Source organism: Pogonomyrmex barbatus, unplaced genomic scaffold (genome assembly GCF_055798465.1).
Source record: "Pogonomyrmex barbatus isolate J1 unplaced genomic scaffold, ASM5579846v1 scaffold2, whole genome shotgun sequence".
NCBI lineage: Eukaryota > Metazoa > Arthropoda > Insecta > Hymenoptera > Formicidae > Pogonomyrmex > Pogonomyrmex barbatus.
The window spans coordinates 12,067,367-12,084,311 of NW_028297116.1; the positions used below are offsets into that span (position 1 = coordinate 12,067,367).

Consider the following 16,945-nt stretch of genomic DNA (forward strand, 5'->3'; position numbering starts at 1 on the left):
GACATAAAATAAGCGCGCAGTCTTGGCCAGATAATTTCTTGGAGAGAACAATTATCTAGCTTTGCCCCTTGGGGTTTCATATGTAAAATACGCTGTACCGAGCAATCTTCCTTCGTGGCTTCTCATAATTAAGTTTCAATCGACCATTAAATGTATCGATGTTGTGATGCGTAGTATATACACATAAATTATTCAGCGTTCGCTGAACGATTGCCCCAACCAGAAGCACCATAACCCGTTTCGTTCCGCGTATAATTAATGAACGTATTGATCCACGAAACTTTTCAATGTAAAGAATTGGCAGAATTGCGATTAACTGAAATGATAAAATAATAATCGACGGATAATGGGGCATGATCGTAAGTATGATCGTAAATACCAACAACGCGAGTTGTTTCATCATCCTTAATTAAAATAACCTTTATTTCAATCTGAGTAACGTTTGCTTACGAATAGAACTGTCGTTTAGTTACGAAATATTCGAGATTTGCGTTAAACGTTAAAATATGACAAATAAATTTAATTCTTAAATTTAAATTATTTTTATACGTGCTTTACTCATATGAGATGCAACAGAAAATACTTCTAAATGTACAACTTTATTTATTGTTCTTTGATATATGTTTAAATATATTCCCCTTGTACATATATATATATATATATATATATATGCCTTGATATTTTTATCGTAATGGAGTTTATTAAAATAACTATCGGACAAACCAGCAAATAATCAATAAATATCAGATAATACAAGTAATTTAAATAACTATGCTAATAATTGAAATTATGATTATCATTACTACTGGATTTTTACGTAACAATTTTAAGTGTCAGGACGGCATAATTTTCTCGTAAATGCAAATAATATGTTATACATGTTAATAAGCTAATATCATTCGGTTTGTCTTTTTAGAAAGTGGTATCTATATTACGAGCAAAATTTGTTCAATGGTCCATCGGTTTCATGATAAACGATACGTGTGATAAGTACAAATTACCATATACCACAAATATACACAGTCATCCACTGGCGATATTAATTCGTGTAATACGATAAGATAAAATGTATCAACGTAAGACGATTCTACGCGGTGCGATTTGACGTGATAATATAACATACATAAAGAATGATTGTCTTGTATGCGCGATGGTAACAAAACGAGGTGCAGCGAAAGGATGGAATTCACAGGGTTTACATAATATGGGTAGTGGAAAATGTAGACGACAGCAAAGTGAAACAAACACAGCGTGAAACAAACCTCACAAACGATATATTCCTTGGATAATAAATTCAATCAATTGACGGTCAATTTGTTACAATTTTAACTTCGTTAGGGTGATAGATTGAAATCGTTATACATGCCCATAGTGGGACATTTATTCATTCGCTCAATCGTTATTTCTCGAAAGATTATTCGGTACATGTATATAATCATAAATTAACATAAATTGTATAAATATAATTGAAATGGATGAAGTAATTGAAATAATTCTTTATAAAATATAAATAACTGTAATACGCATAAAACATTATCAATTGGAACATATGCATATTTCTATAAATACAAATATAGTTCAATGAGCCGAAGTCAAAAGACGTAGAAATTAAAACGTAATTAATTACAAAATTATCGTGTAAAATTATAAAACACGTAATTACGCAACAATGCGCATCTTCGGAAATACGTTGACATTGGACATCTAAACAATCGCAGATTAACCTGCTTGCTAATACAGTAAGCGTATTTACAAGTTAACAAATATACAGAGTGAAAGATCGCTTGAAAGTCTTCTGCTACGATTTGTTTAATAGGATATTTTCGGCGAAGATGGCTTCCTCCAATACGCTCGTCACATTTGCATCAGCCAATTAATACTTAATAAATTTTTATAAAAGAAGCGCTAGATATCTCTCATCTCTTCGCGATGTAAAAACCATCGGAAGTGAATATCTAATGCAGAGTTTTTCTCGGGAACGATTGTATTACCGATGACACATCCAATTAACACAACAGCAAATTTGCAACAGCTCGTGCGACTCTCCGCGCCTTTTTTAAACACCGTATAACCGAGAGCGAAAAAGGCAGCTTGGTCTCTCCATATTTACACGTTCCAGATTATCTTATCGTCTTATCAGAGACCCGCACCTTGCAAACCACGCGAAATCACGTAACATCTCTCTTTACAGCACCAGTCTATAAATATGAACTTGGAGGACGTGTCAGCGATGAAGTTACGAAAGAAGATCCATTAGCGGCGATCGATTAATAATAGCGGCGACTTCGTTAAGGCTGAAATTCGCGCACGTTTAATAACTCAAAATCCCGAGTTTGCCCTTGTCGCGAAAGGAGATTTAATCCCTGAGCACGGCACTTAAGCCGTAGACGCCGTAATAAAAGATAGCGATTGTAAAACCACGTATGGCGTATGCGGAAAAAGCGTAATCGTATTTATATTAACATTGTTACGACGTCGATAGCGAGCGTAATGCTTCATCGAGCCGTTGTAGTCGCGTTGTTCGCGTGTGTACAAAAGCGCATATGTGTACACACCCGTAAGGAGAGCCAGCACCGCGATGGTAAATCGCAAACGGTAAACTGTAAAGCCAGATATGTTATCTATTACCGCACCGATAGCACGAGTAAATCAGAAAGTCGATAGATCAATCCGGGGAGCATAGTCGATTAAGCTACCCCATCCGAATCGGCGACGATGTACACAAATTTCATACCGAGTATATAATTCACTTTTATTTCGCGAATTCAGTCATTGAGTCGATCGACGACAGCTGTTTCGCATTGAAATTGCAAAACTGCCTCAATAAAATTAACTGCGCGAATAATAATTGACGCAAACCTTTGTTATTAAATATGTACTGCATTTTTATGACGTCGTAACGAACGTTGCGACTTGATCGATATTTTTTTTTTTTTTATTTAGAACTGTAAAGTAGATCAGAAAGTAGACGTGGACAAAACTCGATAGATGTTATTTTGAGAAACAGATTTTCCAATAAATTTGGAAACAGATCTCGTTAGCAAAATATCTTCAATTTTCAATTGAATGTGTAATTTAATCAATCTTAAATTAAAATTCAACTCTGGTTAAATGAGGAATGAGATATCCTATCATTCACGCGCTTACGTTACCTAGATAAAAATATTTCTCAACGAGAAAAAAAATTTGTGGGAAAAAAGATTTACGGCGGATGCCTTCGAAATGTCGATAACGTTCTATGGTGATAAATAGTTATGCAGTTAAGGATTAATTGCCGTAATAGGGGAATACGGAAAGTTGACAGATCACTGCATGAATCACGGTCATTCTTATATTTACATTGAGATATTACATTGAGATTAAGTATTCGCTTGATTCCCATTGTAAATTACCTTCGTCGGTCGGGCTTCTACAACTTTAAATGCCTTCATTTAGAATCGGTTTCAGTAGAAAATTGAGTTTGACTGAAAAATGTCACGTAACATATCTAATCAAATCAATATTCCTGAAAGATATAATGTTGAAATATTTAAGTATTTTATTCTATTGCTAATTGCTATTCGTAAAATCTATGTATGTGTATCTTTTTATTTTTTTATATAACATTTTTATATAACATTTTATGTAACATCAGAATATTTGGTAATAGTCACGTAACAAAAGTCAAAAGTGATTAAGAAAAATAAAATAGTTTAATAAGTATCGTGGAATAAACTATTTTGGAATTATGCTGGGTTAAAAAGATTAAAGATTAAATAAATTAAAAGAAAAAAATGCAAATAAATAAATATTATTTTAAATCTTATCCTTTTTAGTTTACGTTCAGCTAACTTTATTCAGAACTTTATTCCATTAAATCATTAAATCTTATTCTAGTCTATAGTTTATTTTATTAAACCATTGATAATATATTTTTAAAATAGTTCAAATCACAAAAATTATCTTTAGAACATTTTCAAAATTCAAGAATCTTATTTCGGTTCAGCATTTGACTGACTTTATCTTATTAAAATATTATATAATTAAAGCTTTATTTCTAAAATAATGTGCTAAAACATTTTCAAACCTCAAAAATTATTTAAAAAAAAATTCTTATTAAAGAGGAAGGATTATTCCAAATATCAAAGATTCAAATATTTACGTCATCATCATTACAACATTACAATGTTTCTCGAAGTCTGAATTTTTTAAGATGTATTTAAATATAACAAAATCCTGTTATTCCACCTAAAATAGAATTTTTATTTCTTCATTTATTTTTCAAATAAAAATTAAATCACCAAGGTTTCAGAGACGAAAAGTTTTATCAAATTTTCAAGATATCGTACAGCTTCAAATCGAATCTGAATTTGTTATTCAGATATCTATTCGATGAATATATGTATAAAATCAAAATCAAATTTTTTTCTACATTCTTCAAAATTCTATACAGATCAAAACCTTTTTCTATTTCCCTTTGAAAATTTTTCTTTTGCTTAAATAAATTTAAATAAAATTTACTTCAAAAATAAAAAATTATCTAAAAAGATAAGTACGTAAGGAATTGTGAAAAACGGTATAAACGTTATACACGTGTGTCGTTTCGTTATCAAAGACATTGCGATAATTTTTCAATTTGCAAAAGCGATGTTTTTGTTCAACAAAAAGTCTTTATCTATCAATACAAAATTTTTTTCATGCATTATTCTTTTTATATTTCTACGGTTTCTATGAAATTATTAATGTATACGTAAAGATATATATTTTGATATTGAAGAAAAAATCTAGTTGAATACAAGGATGGCAAATTGCCCACCAATTATCCCATTCTTTCGTAGCTTCTCGAGATGGATCGATCTACGAGCCAACGTACCGCGTTTCCGTCGTGCCGCACGTATGCCGCACGATGCATTACGAGCAGAAGACCGAAGTGTAACGATCTCGCGTGGCGAAGGAAAGGAAACGAGCAACGGATCTCTCTCGAACTCCGAAGATGTTTGCGAGATTCCGCGCATGTCTGCGTTTGTTAAGCGAGAGAGACGTTCGAGTCCTTCAGCGGATTCGGAATGCGAAAAGTGATCTTTGATCCTCGACATTCAGTGTACATCGGCACGATAGCGCCACTGTAAACTGTGACTGTGAATAAGATAACGTCAAATCGAGAAGACGAAAGCGTCATCGATGTTAGATCAGTTTCGAGTTTAGAAATTTCGTATTACTGCGTTTTCACATCTTATCACATTTTATCACGTTCGGCTAGATATCAATCGCGGCTACGCGGGACAGCGAATAGAGAAGCAATCGGAGCAGTAAAAGCGATTTTCTCATAATCCCGGCGTAAGAAAGCATGACACGCGATACGAGTTTAACAGGAAAAAATATCCTCGGTGAAAGGACGCACGTCCCTTCTCGTTCGCCGAGACACGCGCGAACAGCTGACGAAAATAACAAATACATACGATCGGTAAAAGCGGCTCTAAGGCTCTTACCTTCGTTCTCGGGAGATTGTTTATTTAATTACTCATCAAATATTCTCGCACGTCTCGCGTCGGCTAGACTTTACTCTACTCGCGAACGGTGCACAACGAAATTCTCGGATAATACAAAAGGAAAAAACGGGCGAAATGAATACCTGAATAATCCTGGAACCGGCTTAATCACGACGAGGCGTTCGGTGCGAAGATGAGTAAACACGACACCTGCCGCAACGACACAAAGGTCGATCGCGTCTCTCCAGATCTCCGCCGGATTGGGTCAAATCGTCGCGGGCAGGAGAGAAGCGGCGACAGAAACGGAGCTGGACCGGCCGACGCGAGAGCAAGTTGAGGCGAGGCGAGGCGAGGCAAACCGAGCCAAGCCAAATCAAACCAAACCAAGCCAAGCCAAGCCGAGCCAAGTCGAGTCAAGGCAAACCAAGCCAGCGAGCGATCGTGCAAACATATCAGACTCACTCACCTAACCTTCCAGCGTGACTCCGGTCCTTCGGCCGGTTTGCGCGGCGCCGCGCGTTTTGTTTCCCAGGTTCGGCACGCAACACCAACTGCTGCAGCAGCAGCAGTAGCAGTAGATGAGGAGGACGCGCGTCCTTGCACGCGCGCGACGCGGGATGCACGTATAGGGGAGCACGCACGAGTTACGCGACGGCGGAGGCATCAATGGATAGTAGGAGAGACGCGTGAGTTAACGGTACGTCTTGGCCATGTCGGGAGAGAGGAGCGAAAAGGAGTAGGAGGGAGGAAAGCGGAGAAAGAGAGCGAGAGAGGCGCGACGGTACGAGAAAGGGGGAAGAGGGGATACGGCGAGTGACTGGCGCGCGCGCGCGCGCGCGCGGGCGCGCGCGTCCGCTGTCAACATGAGGAGGCGTTCACCGACGGTCGACACTTCGTTCAACTCCGTTGCTCCGATGCCTTGCCCGTCACCCGTCATCCGTCACCGTCGGCGGTCCTGTCGATTCTTTGACAACATACAACACGAAACACGAGAGATAAACGAGTAATTGTACCTGTATCTCTCTTTCTTTCTCTTTTCCTGTGCGACCGCACGGACCGCGCGCACCTTACATACTACCTGTTCCCCGCCGTCGAAAACGTGTCGATACCGCTATCGCGCGGTCGTCGACGGAGATCACGCGTGTACAACCCGTCGATAAAATCAGTCGGTAATGTGATGCGTAAATATTTACATGTTTTTTTTATTTATTTCATTGTATTTATTTGGTAAATATACAGTATAACGTTTTCTTCACCGATTTTTCTCTAATTTTATGAATTTATGTATTTCCATGCGCAGACTATATTTCTGAGAAGAAAAATTATCCCGATTTTTTTTATTTTGTGACGTTGGTAAATTAGAAAATCTAATGATGAAATTAAATAATCTAATAATAATTTATAGTTACAGAGAGAAGAGCAGAGAGAAATCTGAGAGCTGCTATCCCGGCTTTTATTCCCAGTGGGATCGGCAAAGCCACTTGCACACTATCGCTAATATATCCATTTTTTTGAATTTGAAACTGCTTAGCAACATCCAATTTTCCAACACTGCCAATAAAATTACATTCTGATGCGTGTTTGTACTATATTTACAAGTTATGGATCAAGAATATCCTTTTATAATTTTATCCTTTTATATTTTTTTATATTTAAAAATTATTTATATTAAGTTTGCAATGTTTTAAAACTAATATATTCTAAATAACAAAACAAGTACAATATGGAAAATATTAAATAAGTTTAATATTTGATTTGTAAATTAAGTTTATATGAAATAAAGAGATATTTTTTATACATAGCAAATGCGCTTTTTCTTTTATAATATATCATAAAATATAATATATCATAAAATTCTTATAATACAATTTTTTCTCTATATAAGTGAATTTTTAATTTAGGAAAAAAGTTAATAAATTAAAATGTTTTAAAAATAATTAATTAAAGCTATAAATTAATTCATTTAAGATTAATTAAATAAAGTTAAAAGTTATTAATTTTTTAATTTTATTAATTATTTTAACTCTAAGGCCATGCGCCTTATCTATCGGAGTACATGAACATATAGGTGAACTATATAGTATCAGAGAGAAGCCTGAAAGCGGACATGCACGCGATTTAGCTGTAACTTTATTTTGAAACGCCTCTATATTCATAAAAACGTGGACATTGAACTATGTAACTAATGTCCGTGATTCTATAGATAATGTCCACGATTGTCCGTGATTTTCATTCGTGTTACGTCCATGATTTTGTGGTTTTGTTTTATGCTATCACCGACGAGATACTGTTAAATACCGACAACCGTGGGCAAATTTTCGTATCCACTAATGAGGCCCCGGGGGCCCGGGGATAATTGAAGAATGTTAATATATTCGCATACTATATTTGCACACTATTTTGTAATATGTACATATAGCGATAACTAATTTATTATAACAATTATTTATTGTAACACACATAAGATATGTAAGATGTCTATATATCTAATTTTACAACAAGTCGTAATTAGTCTATTAAGCAAATGCACGATAATAGATTATTCAGAAGGCATTTAAAATGTAACGATTATAACATTATTTAATGTTGAGATATCAAAAGACGTTATAGAGTATTGTATTAATTGTATTAGTTAGATATTATTCGTAATATTGTTGAATATTTCGTTTTTTTCGACACACGTTATAGATACGCGACTTTCAAAACTGTTTACGTACCGTGGCTGTGGTATGTACGGCGCGCAACGCGTGTCGTGTTTACAAGCGCTCCACGTGTTATCATTCTTTATCCGGCATTCGTACGAACAGGTGTATCGCTCCGCGTTTCCTCATTCTTTTATTGTTAAATGATACCAAACGTTGCCGTATTATATAAATATAATAATAAATGACTGAATAACAATAAATAATTAACGCTTGATTAACTATTCATAAACGTATCTAAATATCTTCTTAATAAATATATGCGCATATGTTGCGCGACTTATTTCTTTGAAATTTATGACTTTTTGTAAACAATGTAACCCCTCCGATGGGTATGGCTTTGACGTGGCGGAGGGACTGAGTATTCCGAGGGGTTTCGATCCCAAAGACGAAGAAGTCAACAGTACCCATTGCATCATTATTGATAATTTAACAATATTATAAATAATATTTAACTTACACAAAATACTATAGTTTTTAATAATCGAACATTAAATAATATATATAGATATTTCATTAGAGAGTCTCGTTTCGCGATATGCTTGTGAATCGACAACTATTGCGTGTGTTATTAATATATTATTAATAACATTAATATTACCGTTGGATGTTATTAATAATATATTAATAATATATGCAATTGTCGTCGATCTTTAATCAACATTCCACTGCTGATTTAAATGAGTGAATCAACTGCCAAATTAATGATTAACAAGCATATCAAAACGATGCTCTCTAATGAAATATATAAACATGTTATTTAACGTTCGCTTACTAAAACATGTAGTTTCGTATAAATTAAATATTATTTGTAATATTGTGAAGTATTTCGTCGTAATCATTGATGGGGCAGGACTTGAAAAATGTTTACGCGGCGCGTAGCGCGCTCCATTGTGTACGTATGGCGAGTCGTGTTTATAAGTGGTCGACATGCTACCATTCATTCATCGGCATTCGTACGGACAAGTCGCGGTGCGTGTCGCTCCGCATTTCTTCGCATTTCTTTAAACGTTGTTATATCATACGAAATAAAATATCTTGTATAGTAATAAATGCTTATTAACTGATATGATTCACGATTCGTAAATGTAAATGAGAAATGAGAACTCTATAACAAGATTTTATATATATATTATATATATTATATATATATTATATATATATTTTATATATATATTATATATATTATATAATATTATATATATATTATATATATATTATATATATATATATATATATATATATATCTCGTGACTTATTCCTTGAAATTCATAACTTTTTGTTAAATAATACCCCTCTAATGGGTACGGCCTTGACGTGGCAGAAGGGCTCAGTATTCCGAGGGGTTATTTAAGCAGTACTATTAATCAGCGAAATGATTTGCCGATTAACTTGTACTGCTTGGGTATGTACTCCAAAGACGAAAAAGCTAATCAGTACCTGTTGCATTGTTATTAGTAACATTAATATTAACGTTAAGTAATATTACTGTTATTAATAACATATTAACACAGCATAGCCACCAGTCGTGAAATGGCTCTTATATGACCAACTTAATTAATGCATTTGACGCATTAATTGTCAGTTTTTAATCGACATTCCGCCGCCGATTTAATTGTGAATGAACGAACTGCAGCCAGTTCGTCGCGTCGCGCGTTTGCTTCGGGAGTGCCATATGAGTGATCGGATTAACAATAAGAGACTTTTCCTCGCCCTGCGAGGGCTCGTTTGAGAATATCATAGTTCGAGCCGGTCGAGTCGCACTGTCAAGGGGTGCAGGGAGCGCGGGATCTCATTGAGACGTAGTCGGTTACGTTTTCACGCCACGTGCACCGCGGCACTGGTGATGCCGGCTGTGAATATTACACGCATTCGCTACCGCTTGATGTGTTGTGTTTCGCACAGTTGCAACCTGCATTAAACGGCTGATTGAAAACACGCTTGTCTTCGACAAGTGGTTCGGTTCCAATCGGTAAGATTTCAATCGGCTGACTTGTTTTCGTCGCTTATTCTCTTAATTTCTTATTTTCGACACAACATTGCCATGAGTCATGAAAGGGCTCCTATGTGGCGCGTGCGTTTCACGCACTGATATACGCGATTATATAAGCGCGTATTAGTCTGGAGCGCGCGGACTATTTTTCATTTTCGACACAGCATTGCCACGAATCGTGAAAGAACTCCTATGTGGCGCGTGCGATTATTTAATCGCCAATGATCTTTATTTTCACTTCCTTAATACCTTATCCTTCCCCCTTCCTAAACAAATCGCGTTTAATCTGACTTGATCAGAGTTCGGGCGGTTATTGCGTGTGTCGAGAGACTGGATCCCAGTTGTCCGATTATCTAGATTGTTAAGCATCGGCAGTGAGTACCTTCTCTCTCGTCACATCTATCAGCCTTCTCGATAACCCGGGTAACTTTTGATATCACATGTATGGTATCCGCCCTGGTGATTCGACCTGAACCGTTGGCTATGTGATGGTTGAGTCAATTTTAGACGTGATTTCTAAGAAACAAGAGACGTCGGATTCAAGTCAGTCGATTCGTCTTCTTCCACTTCTCTTCGGTTCTAGCCTTTGCTTGAAGAGTTACCGTGTGTCCCGAAAAGCTCACCGACTCGGGTGCTGACTGAACCGACGGAACTTGATATTTTCATGAGCAGCTAAACGCGGAGTGCCGTCAAGTATCGTGCGAAAGATTTTTATCGAAAGTTAATTCGCGCGCGATTATAATAATTCGCGAGTCCTGTGCTACGAGGAGACGACCTAACATCCTGAGAAGAGGAGGAAGCCTAGGAGAGGCATCGGGCACCGGCGGAGCAACCTTGCAGTAAGGTACATATTTCTTATCAATATTAATTGTTTTCTCATTTATTTAGATCATTAAATTTAAATAATTTAAAATTTATAATTCCGAAAAGAAAAGAAAAAATGCCAAGTTTTATACGAATTTATTTTTATAAAGATTTTTTTCGAAAAATTATATATTTATTTTAATAAATATCTAATAGAAAAGTATTGCAGTTGGATATGTTTTCACAGATTTATTGCCCTAAAATGGATAGATTTAAACAATTTGGGGTTGTATATTTAATCCTGGTATTACACTATTTATCGATTTACTGCAATGCACTTGTACAAACACAAAGAGCTCAGGAAATAGAATTCTTTGTATAAATGTTTGATTATTTTATATTGTTTTTTGTATTTTATTTGCGAGATGTATAAATTGCTCAAAAATTATGAAATAATCTCGCAAAAAAGTAAATTTTGTAGTAAATTCTAATTTAATACAAGTATTGTTAATATAAGTATTGTTTCATTTACATTATGTATTAAATTTCTTATTACTCATATTATTAGATTTGATGAATTATATAGATGTAATATCTAGCATTTAGAATTTATATCATAACAATTTACATAATATTGGCTGATTATGCGAGAAATTTATTATCTCGCTCGAATCTCACGTCATTCATTTTAAATCTTTTATGTCGTTCTCACCTGATTTAAGCACTGAGAAAAAGATTTCTTTAGATTTAACAATTTAGTTTCTGTTTGTTTGAATTTATTTAACTTAACATAATTTTATATTAAAATTCAATTTGTTGAATTAAGACGAGTTTGTTGTTTCATTAGAATATACTATGTTGTTTAATAGAAAAAACACCATTATTTAAAGGAAATAAAATCTATTTTTGAACTAAATAATACTTTGTTTGGCTAGATTAAATATTGTTTCAATGAAGAGATTCTTTAGTATTGTTAAAGCATAAATAAAAAGTGCATTATTATTTTGCAAACAATTTATTAAATAAATATTTTATTTGAAATAAAATTATTTATTATTTAAAAAATCGAGCAATCGAATTTGTAGAATTAATAATTGATTTGTTTGGACTATTTAAAAAAATAAATATCTTTGAATCTAATAAAACTTATTAAATCCAAAAAAATTATTTTCTCTGTGTGATGAAATTTAAATAAACGGTTTCGATTATATGTGAATAATACCGACAAATCATATGGGCCTTAGATTTTTTTCTTTTCATTGAATATATTTTTCTTTTTATATATTAATTATGTAGATCACAATCGTTTCTATTTTTACTTTTCTACTCTTTTTTTTATTATTGCAATATTTTTATTATTCAATTTTCTTAAATTCTTTTTATCAAATATAATCGAATTTCTTTATTTAAGAATATTTAATAAATTTTTTATTTAATAAATCAAAGACTAATTACGTATGCTATGAAACGCGATATTAAATTAGCTTCCAAAATTTCATGTAAATTTTATAAGATTTTTATCACAAATTTCATATTTTATTAATGTTGAATATTCTCGCCCTCGCGATCGACACAATTGTATGACCGTCATGTGCACGTCGAATAAATAATCTACTGGCATAATTAGCTGGTAATTGATGAAAGTATCTCCTTCCTTATCTCTGGCTGTATGTGGTCAGAAGTTCTGGCCAAGTCGACGATGGAGTAACATGGCCAGGAGCAACGAAAGATAGGTCTAATCTGGCCTGAAGAATCACATAAGGTTAGTTTATATATATATTATATATATATATATTGGTTTTATATATATATATATATATATATATATACATAAGGTTAGTTTATATATATATATATATATATATATATATAAAACCAAAAATAAGTAAGTTAATAAGTAACTTAATAAGATTTTTATACGTGCGATTGCACGTAATTGATAAAGTTCTCTGTGTCTGCACTACAGATAGTACTGTACTATCTATAAATAGTACTGTAATACTATCTATAGCTGTATAAATAGTACTATAGTACTATCTGTAGCTCTATGTATTTAAATTCGGGTAAGTAAGAATTCGGGAGGAAGAATTAAAACAAATAAGGAAATATTATATATTATAGTTTAAAAATTAATAATTCTATGATGAATTATTTAATTTTATTTAAATAAATTTATCATAGAATTATATTTATTATTATATTTTTTATATAATTATATTATATAATATTTAAATGTAATTATAAAAAATTAATAAATGTTAATTAAAATTGATTTTGTGAGACAAGAACGGAGAGAGATTGATCGTCCCTCTTTATCTAACTAACTGTCATTCCTGCATATAGCACGGAATTAAACCACGTAATCGTGGACATTACCTACCTTAGGATCATGGATAGATCATTGATTACATAGTTCAATGTCCACGTTTTTATGAACATAGAGGCGCTTCAAAATAAAATTGCAGCTAAATCGCGTGCATGTCCGCTTTCAGGCTTCTCCCTAGTAGTATACATTTTTATGCATATAGAAGCGCTGGTGGACCAATCAAATGCGGGCGTGACACTCTCAGGCTTCTCTTTGTTATTAGTTCGTTGTGTTATAGATGGCAGTAAAATGCGGAAACAATTGCTATGGTTGACAATGGTTAGCTGTTAATTTTTGTCGTTCATTGGTACGTGTCATTTTTCGTCGTATTTCGTCTTATCGTTAGCATTATGCGCGATTGTTATTCCGGCATGCCGCGACAGGAAATATGATAATCACCCGTATAGTCCAGGCCGCTTGATAATAACATGCTACTAATATATGATAAGCTACACAAGTCTGCAGACTGTTTTGGAATAAGACTCGCCTGGCGAATAATCATTGACGGATCGCGAGGGGTTTACTGTGGCGCATAAACGCAGAAAGTGACACATGTGTCATCATAGAGTAACCTAACGACGATCTCTCCGCTTGGCTTCTGCGTGAACGAGTAACGATTCTCACCGGTGTGCAATAAACATTAAGTACGAATCTATTTTATTGGAAACTTCATTTTGATAATTTCTTTGTAACATATAAAAAATGTATACATTATTATAATTATACATTATATGATCGTATTCTTATTGAAAATTAATTTATACTTCTATTATTAATAGAATATTATATTTTTTATTATGTTGTAAAGAAAGATTGTGTTAATTGATTTGTTACTTGATATTTGAACTATATAAAAAAAATATTGCATCTGTCTTATCTTATCTTACATTATATCATTATATAATTAAAAAAAATATTTTTAATATTTTTTAAACTGAAAAGGAGATATTTGTGTATAACTTTAAATTCTGTTGTATAGGTAACAATGATTGGGATATATCGCCTAGGATTATATTTATTATTATTCGAAAGCTGCATTGGTAATTATGCCAGGTGGAACATACAACTGCTATGCTCAGACTTATATCCACGAGTATTTTTGAGTTATTTACCTCGTGGAAATTTGACTGGTGGAACTTATACACAACAGATTCATCTCTCTAACATGCAGGACTGTGTTATGGCCTGTTGCAAGAAACCCCTGTGTAATGTAGCATTCATGCACAATGGTACATGTTACCATGTAGAATGTGAAAACTCCATGATGTGTATACCACTATATAGACCTGAATTGGCAAACGATAATCCACCAAGCATGATATTGGTGAGACCAGTGGAAAGTAACAAAGTATGGAATGACTTTTTGGATCAAATTGATGATGATAATGTTGGGTAAGTTTCAATGTTTAGATAGATGTATTTAGCATTTGTAGTCTTTTTATTTTAAACTAAATAATAAAATTATCTTTTTAATATATCATGTTTTTAGGACACTGAGTACAGATGGTACAGAACAAGATCAAGTATTATTTAACGATGCAAGCAAGATTAATTGTATAGATCAATCGAATTGCCTAAATAATGAAATTTGTGTAAAACATGGTGATACTGATGTTGGAACTTGTCAATGTCCTTTAGGCTTCAAGCGAAATATTGCTGGTATGTATAATATATCAATTTTATATTTATCCATGTAATTTGATAAAAAATCTTTTTAAGTTTCATCAAAAAATTTTTTTAGCAACACATTTATTCTATTTAGAAAGATTAGTAAATTTTAAATTAATTATACTTTTAATAATTTATACTTATATTATTTGCAGGTACTTGTATAATGATGGATGAAATAGATACCGCTGAACTCGGTGTAACACAACAAGCAAAAATTTCAACTACGAACGATATTAACACATCGATCAAGCCAACTATGAAACAATTATTAGTTTCGGCAGTTTCTAAGGAAGTGAGATTACCAGAAAACGAAGTCACGTTATCCGCGTATACTGTCCCTGCTGAACAGGGCAATCAACACTATAATTATGCTTGGAGTCTGCTTAGTCAGCCAGAAGGACACACTGGGACAATGACAGATCAGAATCGTGTTACTGTTAAATTAAGTAATTTGTCAGAAGGTTTGTACACGTTTAAGGTAACTGTAAGCAGTCCAAACGCTTATGGTGAAGCTTACGCCAATGTCAGTGTTTTACCCCGTAAGTTTTTTAAAAGTTTTATATTTTTTTTATTAAGAGTTGTCTGTTGTTACCTAGATTTTTATTTTAGCGAAACGTATCAATCAAGCACCAATTGCCATAATTACTCCCGCTTCGCAAATTGTGAAGCTACCGAACACAGGCGCAGTCTTGGACGGTTCGAGTAGTAAAGATGATGATCGTGTCATCTCTTATCATTGGGAACTGCAACAAGGTCCGATTGGATATCAACCTAACCTTGTGGATACACCTACGCTTCAGTTAGATAATCTTATTGCCGGCAATTACACATTCAAGTTAGTATACCAACTATGTTGTGTCATATTATTGAAAATGTATACAATATGATATTTATATATTGAAACGAGGTAAAAATCTCTTATTTCGTATATTTCTTAGATCAAGGAGTGTAATCATATCAATAGTCATATAAATTAATGTACAATTTTTATAGATTAACAGTTGAAGATTCAGATCATGTTACGAATTCGACAAGTGCCAATATAACTGTTTTAAAAGTAACCGACTATCCCCCGAGTGCAAATGCAGGACAAGACGTTATCATTTATCTGCCTCAGAATACATTGACGCTTAATGGTAATTTAAGTACCGACGATCGAGGAATAGCCAATTGGGAATGGACAAAGAGCCCATCTGATCAAAATAAAGCAGTGGATATGCAGAACACAAGAACACCTTACTTACAATTATCAAATCTAGAGGAGGGAATGTATACATTTGTACTTAAAGTAACAGACGATTCCGAGCAATCTTCTACAGCAGAAGTACATGTTTTTGTAAAACCTCCAACGAATAAACCGCCAAAGGGTATTATTTTTATTAATATCTATTAAATCTATTAAATTTATTTTTACATATTGTGCAATTTGATATTTCATTTGAAGAGTCTATCGCCTTTTATATGATTGTTTAACTTTTTGTTACAGCTGACGCTGGTGATGATATAAGCATAGCATTACCGGTAACTCGTGCTGTTTTGAATGGCACAAGAAGTAAGGATGATATAAAGATTGTCTTGTATCATTGGGAGCAAGTAAGGTACAATGTATCTAATTAAATTGCATCTCACATTATAAATCATGTATCTTGCATTTATTATGTATCATTTATATTATAGTGGGCCTAATAATGCCGAATTCACCACAGTTAATGAGTCTATTACAAATATTACAAAATTAACAAAAGGTGATTATGTATTTAAACTAACAGTTGTTGATGATAATGGGAACGCGGATTCAGACATGGTGAATGTAAAAATAACACAAAGTAAGTACTATATTCCCAATCATGTATTATATATATTAAAAGAAATTTTATTCTCTAGATAAAAATGCGCCGCCGAAAGCGAATGCTGGTGGCGATCAAATTGTAACAGCACCGAT

At 33.6% G+C, this 16,945-nt stretch overlaps 2 protein-coding genes and 1 long non-coding RNA gene across 5 annotated transcripts in view; 2 read left to right on the forward strand and 1 right to left on the reverse strand.

The window, feature by feature from the left end:
• The window catches only part of fdl (fused lobes), a 35,950-nt gene extending 29,534 nt beyond the window's left edge, over window positions 1-6,416 (reverse strand). Inside the window, exon 1 of one of the 2 annotated variants that reach the window (XM_089075867.1) lies at window positions 5,935-6,416. The gene's annotated coding sequence lies outside the window, so the exon portion shown is untranslated. Of the gene's footprint in view, window positions 1-5,611; window positions 5,777-5,934 lie in introns of those variants that run through there. The other variant, XM_089075868.1, reaches the window with a different exon arrangement.
• On the forward strand, window positions 6,333-7,274 carry LOC148936671 (uncharacterized). Of its 2 annotated transcripts, none has more exons than XR_016138989.1 (2): window positions 6,333-6,471; window positions 6,874-7,274. It is a non-coding gene; the product is annotated as an uncharacterized LOC148936671 (long non-coding RNA). The 2 variants fall into 2 exon arrangements; XR_016138988.1 differs by lacking the exon at window positions 6,333-6,471 and adding an exon at window positions 6,499-6,637.
• Window positions 7,275-13,589: 6,315 nt separating this feature from the next.
• The window catches only part of LOC105422595 (dyslexia-associated protein KIAA0319), a 5,838-nt gene continuing 2,482 nt past the window's right edge, over window positions 13,590-16,945 (forward strand). Inside the window, 9 exon segments of the mRNA XM_089076750.1 lie at window positions 13,590-13,976; window positions 14,312-14,724; window positions 14,822-14,991; window positions 15,156-15,542; window positions 15,613-15,838; window positions 15,997-16,370; window positions 16,490-16,601; window positions 16,681-16,829; window positions 16,888-16,945. Coding sequence (XP_088932876.1) covers window positions 14,318-14,724; window positions 14,822-14,991; window positions 15,156-15,542; window positions 15,613-15,838; window positions 15,997-16,370; window positions 16,490-16,601; window positions 16,681-16,829; window positions 16,888-16,945 — 1,883 coding nt within the window. The 5' untranslated portion in view covers window positions 13,590-13,976; window positions 14,312-14,317.